Below are 14,658 nucleotides of genomic sequence, written 5' to 3'. Positions count from 1 at the left end.
AAAATATAAAAATATAAATATAAAATATAAAAAATAATAAAACCTAATACCTAAAAAATAAAAAAGGGCAAAAACGAAGCAAACATACTAAAACTAAACTAAAATACATAAAAAAAAAATTATTCAAAATATTAACAAGAACCATAACAGTATATTAATTAAATTGCAAATAATGCAAATAATAAATCACATTTTCTAAATGCCTGCATTAATGATAAACAAAAATGACAAAATTCTTGAAAAACATGTGGTAGTATTACTATATATAAAAACAAATCTAATTTATGTTTGATAAATAAATAAATAATAAGTAATAATTATATTATAGCAGTTCACAACACCATCCTTCAGAGGGCACTGTTGAGACGCACGTAAAGCTAAACTGTCTGTACGTACACAAACCTGCTTCCTGTTTACGTTTGCCGAGCACTTTCACAGTGCGAAAAGAAACAGGAGACATCGCAAACATCACCTGAAAACAGGCTTCTCGTTAGTTTTGTTGAGATCTGTCGCTGTCCGTGCCCCTGCAGCCGATCCTGTCTGTTAGACAGGCCGTTTCAATGCATTTCAGAGAAGCTTTACCGCCGCGCAGATGGACGCTGTTGATCTGTTTTCAAGCTGCAGAAAGGGCGACATTGCCAGAGTGAGGTCAGACTTCTTCTTCTTGTTTTGGTTGAAGTTTCGCATGTGGGAACATATGCATATGCATTTCCTATTTAATCTTTCGAGTCAATAAATGCATATATATACCAATTTGCATGGCCATCCAATACACAAATGTGCATTACCAGTGTTGTCAGTATATATGCATATGAAACACAGTGTGCAAGCCTTATATAGTGTTTGGAGACTGCATGTGCAAATCTAAGCAATTGTGCATAGACCACGTATATAACCTAATGTATGTGCATGTCTAAGCAATTGTGCATGACACATTTGTTATATAGATGCTGTATGTATATTCAGCAGTCAAGGTTGCGTTACACTGCAGTGTAGAATTATGCTTTTCAAACACACGTAAGATATCAGGGTTGTCTTTCAGTGGCATTTTGTTTGGCAGTAATGTTCTGTATTGACCCACATACTGCAATTACTGTACTAAGTTTCTTGTGTGATGCTCTATGTTCCGTTCTGAAGGATGTTTTAGTATAATGTTGGTTGTAATATATCTTGTATCTGTTTTTTCTTTTGGCATTTTTTCCCCATCTTCTCCAGATACCTGGTTGAACAGAGGGATGTAGAACTGAACATCAGAGATAAGTGGGACAGCACACCTCTGTAAGACTGCTCGCTTATTTGCTTTCATTGTCTGCTGTGTCCGTTCTGATGAAGCCCCTGATATCTCTCCATCTTTATCTTCAGGTATTATGCATGTCTCTGTGGACATGAAGAACTGGTGCAGTACCTGCTTGCCAACGGTAAATATCATACTGTTAGAATTCATAATTTACCAGGGAGTTATATAATCTGTACTGTATAGTACTGTAAATCTGAAACCCTTTAAAAAATTTTTTTATAATAATAAATAAATAAACACACAATTTTTTTATTAATTAATTTGGATGGTAAAACAAAATTTTATATGAGATTTTTTGTATTTTATAAAAAAACTTTTATATGTGATTTTTTTTTTTAATCCAGGAACTAAAATTTCAGCATGTCTAAACAATTAAAAAACTCAGTTTTTTAAGCAATAAATATTTCATTACAAAGCTCATAAAATAAATGCAAACAAAATATGCCAGAATGAGTAATCATGCAGCAATTTTAACCTAGATTTAATTTGTTTGGGCTCTAATGTTGATTTACAGTACATAACCTTTATTAAATAAAAAAAGAAATAAAGGTAAAATACAAGTGCACTGCTTGTCACAATTTTTAAAAATATAAATTTAGTTAAATATCACATTTTTGGTCACATAATAATTTTATCACATATATATATATATATATATATGTATGTATGTAAAATAAATTACATTTTGTTTCATCAGATTGAAAAGATGTTTGACCTAAAGATTGTTTGATTGTTTAAAACTTTTCAAGCTATGTTAATTTTATTTTAGCTTATAGTTTATCCATCATATATAATAGGTCTCACTATCCTCAATGATATATTTATATATATATATTTTTTTTCTTTTTCAGGAGCAAAGTGTGAGGCGAACACGTTTGACGGCGAGCGCTGTCTGTACGGAGCGCTGAGCGACCCCATCCGCCGCCTGCTCAAAGAGTACAAGCGCATCACAGCGAAGGCCATGCAGAGAGACTACTACGACCAGTTTCTGCAGACGTGAGGACCACACACACACACACACACACCACACAAACTTTGTGTCACTTTCACAGACTCACTGATTGGTGCTTTTTCTCTCGCAGGCTTTTGGAGCAGGGAAGCTACAGCGATGTGACGTTTATGGTGCACGGTGAGATGTTCAAGGCCCACCGCTGTATCCTGAGTGCCCGATCAGAATACTTCGCACACATGCTGGAGACCAAGTGGAAGGGGAAGAGTGACATTACCCTCAAACATCCACTGGTAGGCGCTGTTTCACCACGCAGAAATCACTTGAGTGTCAAACTCCAGAGCCCAGCTCCACCACACATATTGTACACCCCTGATGTAGAGTTTGAGATTAGGACCAGAGCGTCCCAAAAGAATGGAAGCTTGTTTCTGAAACAGAATTAAAAAGTAAAAAAAAAAAATTGTGTGTCTATTTCAAAATCCTGCCTTTTTCTTGTTTTCAGAATTGTAAGATATAAGCTCACATGGTTAATTCCAAGTTTACATCTGACAATTGTGATTTCTATATTTCTTAATATTTTAACTAAACTTTTTTTTTTTTTTCTATGAATTTTGAGTTTCATCTCACAGTTCTGTGTTTTAGTTTGTGCCATGCAATAAAAAAAATGCAAACTTTTTATCTCACAATTCTGATTTTTTTTTACCCTGATTTCGGAGTTTACATTTCCTAATGACATTTCACCATGGAATGAAAAATAAGACCGTAATTGTGACTTCACTCACTTTTTTTTTTTTTTTTTTGATGATCACGAATGCGAGTTTACATCTCACAGTTCAGATTTTTTTCTTAGAATTGTGAATTTATGTCTTGCAATTCTGAATTAATATATCTCATAATTCGGAGAACGCGTTAAAAATGCCATTAATATTTTCAGAATAATGCATTAAAAAATATTTAATGCCATTAACACAGAAAAAATGTGATTAATTAGTTCATTTTTTATTTAACTTGTGATTAATTGTAATTTTACTCAATCAACATCACTATATGAACTATAAACACTGAAAAGTGTCAGTTACCCTTCGTATTTTCTTATTCTGTGGTGTAAACGGGCTTCCATATAAATTATATTAAGTCAAAGGAACCCACGTGGCATATTATCTGAAGTGCATACTTTTTCATATTTAATAGAAGTGTCACTTTTATTTTTTTTAAAGGTTATGCCACCTTTTTATCATTTAGAATTAAACATGAAGTCACGTTACATTTATTAATGTAGCAGACTCTTTTATCCAAAGTGATTCATTCTAAAGAGAAAGTGTTAATGCTATTGTTCACGTCTTCTTGAGCTGCTTTAATTCTCTTCTCTCCAGGGTTGTGTTAAATTAGACAATATAACCTTTAACTTCAGCATGCTCCAGACTCTCATGATCCTAATGTGTCAATCCTAATTTCCTTTTTCAGGTCAATCCTGCTGCATTTGGTGCAATCATGCAGTATTTCTACACCGGTGAGCATCAGACCGAGAGCTAGAGTTTATCTGGTGCCAGACAGCATCATTCTTTACCATGTGTGCTGTCTTTTTCCAGGGCGTTTGGATATAGATGTGAACTACGTGGAGGACTGCAAGCGTTTGGCCAAACAGTGCAAGATCAGCGAGCTGATTGAGGAGCTGGAAGTGAAGTGCAAACAGGTTTATGAGTTTGGTGAGGAGTTTATACAGCAGTCATGAAGCTCATAATTCAATGTTGCTAATGTACAGTCAAGCTTTCATTCAGATAAAATAATTCGCTTTGCTGCAAGATATTAACAAATAGTAGATAATTGCTTTAAAGTGTTTTACTGTTTTTGAAATAAGTCTCTTCTGCTCACCAAGGCTGCATTTATTTGATCAAAATACAGTATAGCAGTAATACTGTGAATCATTATAACAGTTTAAAATAACAGTTTTCTATTTAAATGTATTTAAAAATGTCATTTATTCCTGCGATACAAAGCTGAATTATCGGCGTCACGTGTAAGTAGATAAAACAATAAGTAGATATACTTATTTATTTATTTATTCACGGGAAGTTATATTTTTCTGATTATATAGCTATGCAATTTGTATTATTAATTCAAGAAATTAGATTAGTATTTGCACAAAATATTGTTTAATTTTACGTCGTGAAACCTAATGCATTAAGTAATGTTAATATATTGAATCTGATTTCAAATGTATAAAAAACAGTGTGATGATCGCAATAATTTTATCACTAAATTAAATCTTCATCAGTATTTTTTTTTTCTGCAAAACAAAACAAAAAAACTAAAACATCAATTTCAGGATTTTGAATCGGTTTCATTGCAGTGAACCGTCTGAACAAACGGATTAATAATAACACATCTGGACTTCTCTCCTCTCTCTTGTTCTCTCTGGCAGTGTCTAATAAGCCCGGGACGTGTGTGAAGGTGTTGACTCTGGATCCTCATGACTTTCAGCTGCAGGATGGGATGTCTCTGCTGGCTGACAGTGCACTTCCTGCCGAGCTGCGGGTGAGAGGATGCACACGCTGCAGTCCTAACACTTTATCACTAGGATGAAAATATATACGTGTAGGGTCTGTGGCTGATTGCATTTTTTATAATTATGGGATGTGTGGTTGCCAAGCAACTGGTGGTTATATTAGTGATCTAAAATAAAGTTCCTGTTGGTCAGATTTCACATGATGCTTCCTCTCCTCATGGGAAGTAAATTTGCCTTGAGGATCAATAAATTCTGTCATGAAAATGTTTTTTATTACAGTATTTTCCGGACTTTTTTTCATAGTTTGGCTGTTCCTGCGACTTGTAGTCAGGTGCGACTTATTTATCCAAATTAATTTGACATGAACCAAGAGAAATGAAACAAGAAAAATGAACCAATAGAAAACATTACCGTCTACAGCCATGAGAGGGCGCTCTATGAAATGAGAGTTCTTCTTGTTTTGGACAGTGTTTTTAAAAGCTTGCAAAATTCTCCTACACAACGTTCAAACATTTGGGGTCAGTAAGATTTATTTTTTTTTTTTTGGAAAAAACTTAATATTTTTATTCTGCGAGGATGCATTCAATTGATCAAAAGTGACAGTAAAGACGTTTAGAATGACACATGCAATCTATTCAATAAAGAACCGTGAAAAAACATGCATCACGGTTTCCACAAAAATATGAAACATCACAACTGTTTTCAACATTGATAATAATCAGAAGTGTTTCTTAGATATTACAACAAATTCTGAGGGCTCATGTGACACTGAAGACGATGCTGAAAGTTCAGCTTTGCATCACAGGAATTAATTACATTTTAACATTTTAAATTGTAATCATATTTCACCGTTTTACTGTACTGATTAAAACTCTCGCTGTTTATCTTTAGGTTGGATACGGCCAGCTTCCTTTCGATCTAACTGATAGTTTTCCGAGTTATCCTGATATCTGCTTCCGGGTGGAGGGCTATGACTTCCTGTGTCATAAGGTCAGTATTTAACAGCGCTCATCATAATCATAATGTGGGAGGACATTAATGGCATCCCAAATGCAAATGAAGACATCAATCTAATATCTGTTATTAGAATGACAGTTGTGTTTTCATATTAAATCAGTGGCTTGATTAAGAAGGGCATTTGTGCAGATGAAATGTGTTTGTGTGTATGTGCGCAGGCGTTTTTCTGTGCTCGCAGTGATTATTTTAAGGCTCTGCTGGAGGATCATTTCAGCGAGGGGGAAACTCTCCAGGCTCATCCCAGTATTCCCGTCATCACCCTTCATGATGTGTCTCACGATTTGTTTTCAAGAATCCTTTACTACATCTACAGTGATAACACTCAGGTACACACAAGCACACTTAAATGTGCAGTAAACAAATCAAGCAGAGGATTGCTAAACGCTCATTTTCTGTAAACTAAACACTGTGTAGTTCTGGCATAAAAACAAACTGACATTTATCATTGTAATTGTTAACTAAAATGGAAATCTGTAATTGAAATAAGCTGAAATAAAATTTAATTAAATAAAAATACTTAAAAATTAAATACAAATAAATAGAAATAGAAATATAAAAACTAAGAAATTACAATAGCACATAACAAAATTACTGAAATTAAAAAGATTGAAAATAGAAAAATAAAAACAGTCAAAATATGAATAATTTAATTGGCAAAGCAGAAATAAAATATAATTATATTTTAATCATAAAAATAGTATTAAAATGACTAAACAATGAAAGCAAAGGCATCTTATTAAGTTTTAGGCTGAAGCTATTTGCATTGAGTGAAAATATAAATGCATTAAATGTATATTAAATTGAAATAGAAGTATTTGTTGGTGATTTTGCTATTTACATTTGAAACATTGTATGTGTTTCCCCCTCAGTATTGTAGTACATTATAAAACAGTGAGTGTGAATTTCATATTTCTTAAAATTATTAAATGTATGCTGCCTTGTATTTGGGACAATAAAGCCATCCCTGCACCTATATTCAAAGAGGCACAAAATCATTTTTATCATTCCTTCATTTTTATCGAAAATAAAAAGATACTGCGATGCACTTTACGCTCTACATCACTGAGTCAGTTGAATGACGTGCGTCTTTTGTTATGTTGTTTATGCCAAGCAGACACTTGTGGGCGGGGCTAGTGTAAATAGCCTCTGCCAACAAGATGGGCTATTTACACTTACACTTCATTTTTATCATGCTCAAGAGCTTCATAAGTGCAGCGGTCCGTCAGATGTGCTAATGAAGCCTCTGTGGTTGTCTTCCAGCTCACTCATGAGAATGTGTATGAGGTCCTGTGTGTGGCCGACATGTACCTGTTGCCGGGTCTGAAGCGTCTGTGTGGCAGGACTCTGGCTGTGCTGCTCAATGAGGAGAACGTCCTGCACATGTGGAAGACGGCCAAACTGTTCCGGCTCTCACGTCTGGAGGACCAGTGCACTGAATACATGGCCAAGATCATAGAGCGGGTATGTCTCAGTACAGCAGCTGGGATTTCATTCATGTTTATACTGCTTATGATCCAAATTCATCTTATTTACATTCAAAATTAATGTCCCATACATTCATTTGAATTTGAATATTATTAAAACAAATATTTTATTTTTTAATGATGTTATCTAATATAAAAATATTTTATATAAATAAATACAAATTATATATATATATATATATATATATATATATATATATTTAAATATAAAATATTTGCTATTTTTTTTATATATATTATACATTTATATTTCTAGAATATATAATATAATATAAACATATCAATTTATTATATAAATATATAATCATATTTTTATAATATTATTTATATTTGTAAATATAAAAATGACTTATTTACTGTTCAAATATCAAATTGTTTATTAATATTTAATTATATATTAAAATATAATTTTGTAATATTATAAAGATTTTATAATTTAAAAATAAATATTTTTTAATAAGTAGAAATTTACATATAGTGTATGTATATATTTTGCAGTAATGTGAAAATATTTTAAAATATAAGTTAAGAATTAGGTTTAATTTTATACACATGTAAATTAATATTTTTATAATATAAAGATATAAAAAATATATTCAAAAAAATATATATATTTAAATAATATATATTTAATTTTATATAAATATACATTTATATTTATTTAAATTTTATAATTGTATTGAAATCTTTTTAATATGAATATATATTATTTAATGCAAAAAAAAAATATATATATATTATTGAAGAATGAATGAAGTTCGGTTTGTTTCAGCTGGTGGAAAGGCCAGAGTTTGCTGATATGATCAGAGAGGATGCTGGGAATGTGGCGGCCAGGCAGGAGACTGATTCCATCCCTCTGGTAGACGAGATCCGCTTCCATATCACCAGTAACGTTCAGACGTACAGCGCCATCGAGGAGGCCAACCAGAAACTCAGCGCCCTGGAGCTCCTGCTGGTCAGCATCGGCCTGGAGTGCTGAAAGACAACTAGAAACTTGAGCTCGGGAGAGAGCGGGACGCTGACAGATTGATCAGATGCTTATGAAATGCTTTACATGCACAATTAATCTGTAGCAAACTAGCACCACATTAGCAGTAACAAACTAATATGGTCGATTCTAACCAAAAACATGCATATATAGAGTCAAGATGTGCCTGTAGTGATTCAGCTTCCTGTCTTTAGCTGTTTCTGTTGTGAACAAAAAGAGAGACGAAAGCTTGACATTTGAATTATTTCACTGGTAGTGAACCTGATATATCAGAACAAGTTGATGTTAGCGCTCTTCCTGATCCACTGTTCAGCCTTCCACATGCATCATGACGGATGTAGCAGAATATGTATCAAGCTTTATAAGTTGTGAAGTGTTGCGAACACAGAGTCAAAACCATAGGGTTTAGCTGTTACATCCCTGATGATGAATTCAAGTCGATGATTAATATAGGATGAGACGATAAAAACTGGCAAAAAACGATTTATTCACATGCATGTAAGAAAAGATGTGCATTGAATAATAGTCTTTTTGAGAAGTTAAAATTTGAGATGTTTTCGTGATAGGACTGACAGTTATCCAGTCATCCATTTTTGATCCAAGAATGAATTACAAAAGGATTTCATTTTGTGTGATAGTTCAAGCAAGTGGACGATTATTTCTGCCTCTATATGTATCTTCCAGCAGTGATATAAAAGTTTTCCAGCTTTGCATCCGCAGACTTCTGCTAATGCGCATGCAAAATCAGGAAATGTTCTCCTAAACCTGTCTGTGCTTAATCTTTCTCCACCTATACATTTTTACTCCTGCTTTTTGTTTTTCCTGGAGTGCTTTGATTTTATTTCATAGTCTTTTATTTAATGTTTTTTATGCTGGTCTTTAAGCATATCCTGCACTTATTTGCTCAGCAGCACTTGATGAGTTTGTGTATGTTTATGTTTATGTTTATGAACTGTGTGCTCAGGAGAAAATATGACAAATGAGATTTGAGTTTGAACTTTCATGAGTGTCCAAGTCATAAAATATCTGATGCGTTGGCATTGCAGTTTCCTTTCCTATGATTTATTGTGGGATACTCTGACTGAATGGGATGTACGTAAGTGAGCAAAAATAAATTTTATTTAATCTACATATTACTTGTGGGTCTGTTTGATTTACATTTGAAGAAGTCTGAGAACAGCAGAAAAGCCGTTCTGTTCTGTATTACTTAAAATTGAATTTAAATGTCTTCTAAAATTAGAAATTCTGTTTTTCCATTATAATTATTTCATATTTATTACTATAAATGTTATTAGAAGTATATTTTGAGTGAAAAGTTGAAAAATTGGTTGAGTAAAAAAACTAAAATATATTATTATTATTTTAATGAAACCAACACTCAAGCAATATTTTTTTACACTTTGACCTATATATAATTTTTCATTTATAACCAATTTATTATTATAAAATGTATTGTCAGCATATTTTGAGTGCAAAGTTGAAAAAATTAAAAAGAACAAAAAATACAAGAAGAATATATATATTTTTCAGCGATACTGGAGCCAAATTTGTTTACATTTTTATTTTTAATACATATTCATTATTACAAATGTTATTATCAGTATATTTTGAGAGAGAGGTTGAAAATATATTGGGGGGGGGGGCAAATTTCCTAGAATATTAGTAGGATTTTTATCTCTTTTTTTTCGCTTTAATGAAAATAACATTTGTCTACATTTGGACATACAATAGTTTTTAATTTAAAGGAACATGCCACTATTTTTGAAAATAGGCTCATTTTCCAACTCCCCTAGAGTTAAACAGTTGAGTTTTGCACTTTTAGCTTAGCTTAGCATAGATCATCGAATCTGATTAGACCGATAGCATCTCGCTTAGCACCATTAATAAGGAATTAATGGTGCTAAGCTAAATGCTAGCATAATGACGCCACGCGCTACAGCGATTGTGTGCATGCACCTCTTTTTGTGTCATTTTATTATTTTTTTTTTTTTTTTCCTAAAAATCCTCAAAAAAATTTTTTTACAGCGCAAAGGTTCAGTGCGGTTTGGAAATATTTGCTCTATCTTTGATTTATATGTAGTCCTGCAGGAGGCGCTCTGTATCAGTCAAACTCAAAACCTCTCAATGGCACTGAAGGACAAAGCTACAAGATTACTTGGATCTTTTCCACATTTCGTCTCACATTTATGTTATAAATCACTGTATCAAAATGTTTGGGAGAATGAACATAGAAATGCATTAAATTATCACTCTATGAGCAGTGTGCCTTCCTTTTTAGAATAGCTAAGAAACCTCTGAAAACTATTTAAAATACTTGTTTGCTGGAGTTTGGTAATTTGTCAAAAAACGGCGCAAGGCTTCAGTCTGGGTTTTCATGTTTCCCCAGGCAACAGGAGGCAGAATTACCATGACAACCGAGTCAAGTGAGGGATGAAGGCCTGTCAGAGCAGCATCGTGTTTCTCTGACATCTATCCTGAGAGCTGTGTGTGTTTGTGATCCCTGAGTCACTGGCACGCCGTGAAGATACTAACTAGATTCAATCCTACACCCACAGATCTCAGATCAGAAACACTGCAACAACTCCTACTTCACAGCACTCTCCTCAAATGTAATTTGATGCGTTTTAGAGGAATAATAAACCTACAAAAGCACATTTACAGGATGAAGACAAGGTAAAATGTGCTATTAACAGGCATAATCAGATGCTGAATTTTTTATAATATTGTTAGACAATAATTTACATATAAATAATTCATTTAATATAAAATTAATTTAAATTTTTAATTGATATTAATATATTGTGTATAAAATATAATAATATATAATATGAACATTTAAAATGCACATATTTATTTATTTATGTATTCAAATGTTTTGGGGGGTCATTATAGATTCATATAGGGGAGTTAGACAATTTTGTGGTTTCTTTAACAGTACTAGATTATGTAAATTTCTTTTTACACAGAATTACATTATTTTCTTCTAGAATGAAAGGAAAATGGCAGGTCAGAGTCTGACAAGGCAAATATTCTTAACGCCTAAATACTACTCAAATATTAAACAAATATATCCAAAATATCTCAGGCTGAATTGAAATCAACAGGTGACCGAGCCTTTGCTGTTGCTGCTCTGAAACTCTGGAACCGGTTTCTATCAGAACTGCCTCTACACTGAATGAATTTAAACTCAAAACCCATCTTTTCTTTCTGGCTTTTTACTGTAGTTGATTGTGCGGTGTTCGCTCTGTTCTGTGCTGTAATTTATGTTGTTCTGAGTGTTAATGTTGTTGATTTTTGACTGATCGTACAGCACCTTGGTCAACAATCAATGTTTTTATTGGTGCTAAGTTGAGTTGAGCTTGTCGTGCAACTTTTAAAGTATGGTTTTCTTGAGTAGAGAACTTAGAATCCAGAGTGTATTTCCATATATCTTCTATTTTCAATAAGGCTGATAAAACAAAACTAAACTAGAAATGTTTCTTTGGAATTTGTTCCATTATCAGTATTCATTTAATGATTATTGAAAAGCAGACCAAAGTAACACATATGCAGCCATTTTTTTGGCTTTCATTCATTTAAAAGGATCTGAAGAAAGCATGATATTAAACTAGTTATTTGAATCCACTAATTTTCAGCTGTATAGCCTAAAAAAAAAATTTTTTTTTTCTTTCCAGCATCCGCCAGGGTTCATCTACCTCTGGCAGGGAATCACTTTCCATGAATGTATTTCCTGCTGTGATCAAAGCTTTGTTGGGAGTTTGGAGTGTGGTTTTTCTCCTGCATTGTTCTGACAGTTTAAATCAATCACAGCATGTGTCAGTCTATGTGCATAACACAATATCATGGCAATTTGTGAGTATTTTACATTTTGGCAAATCGGTGGCCTGTGTGTGTCAGCATGTGAATGAAATCTTTCAGTATCCCCCAGCTGCCCTGTGACACGAACAGAGCACATGTGAGGGCGAAAGAGGCTTACTGTGGTGGCACATGACTCTTCCCATAGTCCACCTGCTTCACGTCTAAAAATACAGCACAAAAATCTCTAATCAAAACTACTGAAGAAAATCCAGCCACATGACACCGAGAAACTAATGCACAACTAATGACAACACCAATAATTAATAAGTAACAATGAGCTCTTTGCATTCCGCTGCTTGGAATTCAATTAAGTGCAAGCAAAGAGATCTCATCACATGCAAATGTCAGTGTTACACAAGCCGGATACAGCTGGACTCAGCACTTTGGAGCTGAGCTGATTTACTGCTATTATTTTGGCATGGATAAAAATACAACCTTTTCCATTTCCTCGCTCTTTAATCTCCTCCTAGGTGACCAACGGCTCCAGAGGCCAGCGAGGAAACCTGGCAACCCTGTTTACCACCACACACTAACCACTCACATATTCTTGCTGGAGTATGTGATTAGAATTCTTGTTGAATTCAACATTGTCTTAATGGCTCACAACACTGCCTTAATGCTCAGGTCATACAAAGTGTCTCATATGGGAGAGGAATGAAGACAAAAATGTTGAGTTTAAAATCATATAAAAAACAAATACCAACAAATATTCATATTTGCTGTGAAAATTAAGATTGTCATTTTTTTTTATATTTGAATTAAAAATGTTCATACATTTATTTTCAGTAATTTATTACAAAAAATATTGTTGAAAATGCTGCAGTAAAACTTGTAAACTGATATTTTATATTTAAAAAGACAGCATGTCAGTTTAGGTTGGATTTATTCATATCTATCTAGATAATCACAGTGTATTTTAAAGTATTTTAAATCCAGTGAATATGTCAATATGTGTCAATTGGTTGATATATTTAATATTGTATTGTGAAAGAAAGGGTCATCCCTAGTCTTCATCTGAACAACGTCCTGTCACAGGGTTTCAGTCACCTCTGAGCAGCCCGCAATCTTGCAATATCAGTGAAAATAAGAGGAATGCGGCCTTAAATAGGGTTTTTCATAGAATTAATGAATTTAGCACCAGGTGCCAGAACCAATAATTTAGAGGTATTTGTAAGTGTTCTCTAAATTAATTTTCAAATATCTATAAGATTTTTATGCTGTGCTTCAGAATCCAATGAAATATGCTCAAAAAAACTGCCCTTTTACTCCTGTTACCTTCAAATAAGACTAAGCAGTGACCTTGATATTTTGGAAATTGTTGGGTGTTCTTTTGATCTCCCCTGTATAATGCACAGTGGATTCTGACCATTCAATAAGGTTTTTAGATTCTACAGTAATAAATTGTATATAAAAAGGCAGTGCATGTAATTTTAAGTTGGTTGATATAGCAATATAATTTATCTATCTTTCTATCTATCTATCTATCTATCTATCTATCTATCTATATGTGAAATATAAAATAATGAACTATGTTTTGAAATTTCGAGAAGTATTTTAGATACAACAGTGCAAATAGTATTTTAAAAGGCAATGCATGTCATTTTAAATTGGTTTATATGTTTATAACATAACAATGTGTTCATAACAAGTACTTTAACAAAATTCTTGCAGTGATATTTTAAAAATATTGTTTCCTAAAGCATGTAACACATTTGTGCATTGACAGACTAAATATTGTCATATGTAAATGGCATGCACATCTACATGGACAGCATGTATGTGTAAAAAAATAATGGAACCAAAGCAGCGAGAGTCTGCCGTCCCGTATAGTGTAACGACCACAGCTCTCACCTTTTGAGTGATCAGCACAGTGTGGACACATGGACAGGCCATCTGTCTGCAGACAATCTCACACATGCGTATGTCATGAGTTTGGGTGAACAAACTCTTTATTATACAAGAGCAGAAATGTACTGAAATAGCTTCAAATGCCACAAAAAATAAACCTTTATATCCATGACCTTGAATGAACATGCAATCATAAGACTTTATTCAAGCAGAAAAGAAAAGGAGAGACAAGGACATGTGAGGGCATCATGGCACTTAGCTTTATGGAAAAACACCACTGAGGATCACAATCCTTTGGCTTTGCTGTGATTGGCAGACACAATTATCTCAGCATTGGTGCCATAAAATCAGTCTTTGGACATATATGTCCTCTACACCCTACCCATTCTTCTTTTTTTTCTTTTTCTCTGTTGATCCAAAAATTTTGAGTTTAGGTAGATTATTCCCTCACAAGGCCACTGCAAAAGTGGGCGTTTATCACCATGTGGGTGTTTTCAAACTGCTGGGTGTTTCTAAATCATGCAATCTAAATGATCCCCCTTACCCAAACCCACCCCTAAACCTAACGTCACTGTGACGCCGACCAATCAGGTATCATGGTGTAAAAACACCCTGATCTGGTAACTTCCATTACTTTCCTGCAGAGACCTATACTTGCACTGACCACTTCATGTGAACTCACTTTAGCACTATCTGGAGAGTTTGCTTTAG

General features: G+C 33.5%; 1 protein-coding gene across 1 annotated transcript; it reads left to right on the top strand.

Moving 5' to 3' along the window:
* The first annotated feature begins 376 nt into the window (after positions 1–376).
* LOC113081322 (ankyrin repeat and BTB/POZ domain-containing protein 1-like) lies at positions 377–9,372 on the top strand. Its single transcript, XM_026253406.1, has 12 exons — positions 377–648; positions 1,216–1,278; positions 1,363–1,418; positions 2,149–2,293; positions 2,380–2,539; positions 3,711–3,756; positions 3,836–3,952; positions 4,669–4,781; positions 5,644–5,742; positions 5,928–6,095; positions 7,030–7,230; positions 8,026–9,372. Exons 1-12 carry the CDS (start codon positions 593–595, stop codon positions 8,230–8,232), a joined length of 1,431 nt encoding a protein of 476 aa, XP_026109191.1. The 5' UTR covers positions 377–592; the 3' UTR covers positions 8,233–9,372.
* The last annotated feature ends 5,286 nt before the right edge of the window (positions 9,373–14,658 follow it).

The sequence above is a fragment of the Carassius auratus genome, unplaced genomic scaffold, assembly GCF_003368295.1.
Source record: "Carassius auratus strain Wakin unplaced genomic scaffold, ASM336829v1 scaf_tig00033856, whole genome shotgun sequence".
Taxonomy (NCBI): Eukaryota; Metazoa; Chordata; class Actinopteri; order Cypriniformes; family Cyprinidae; genus Carassius; species Carassius auratus.
The sequence above is the reverse complement of the archived record's forward strand: the minus strand, read 5'-3'. Positions and strand labels throughout refer to the sequence as shown.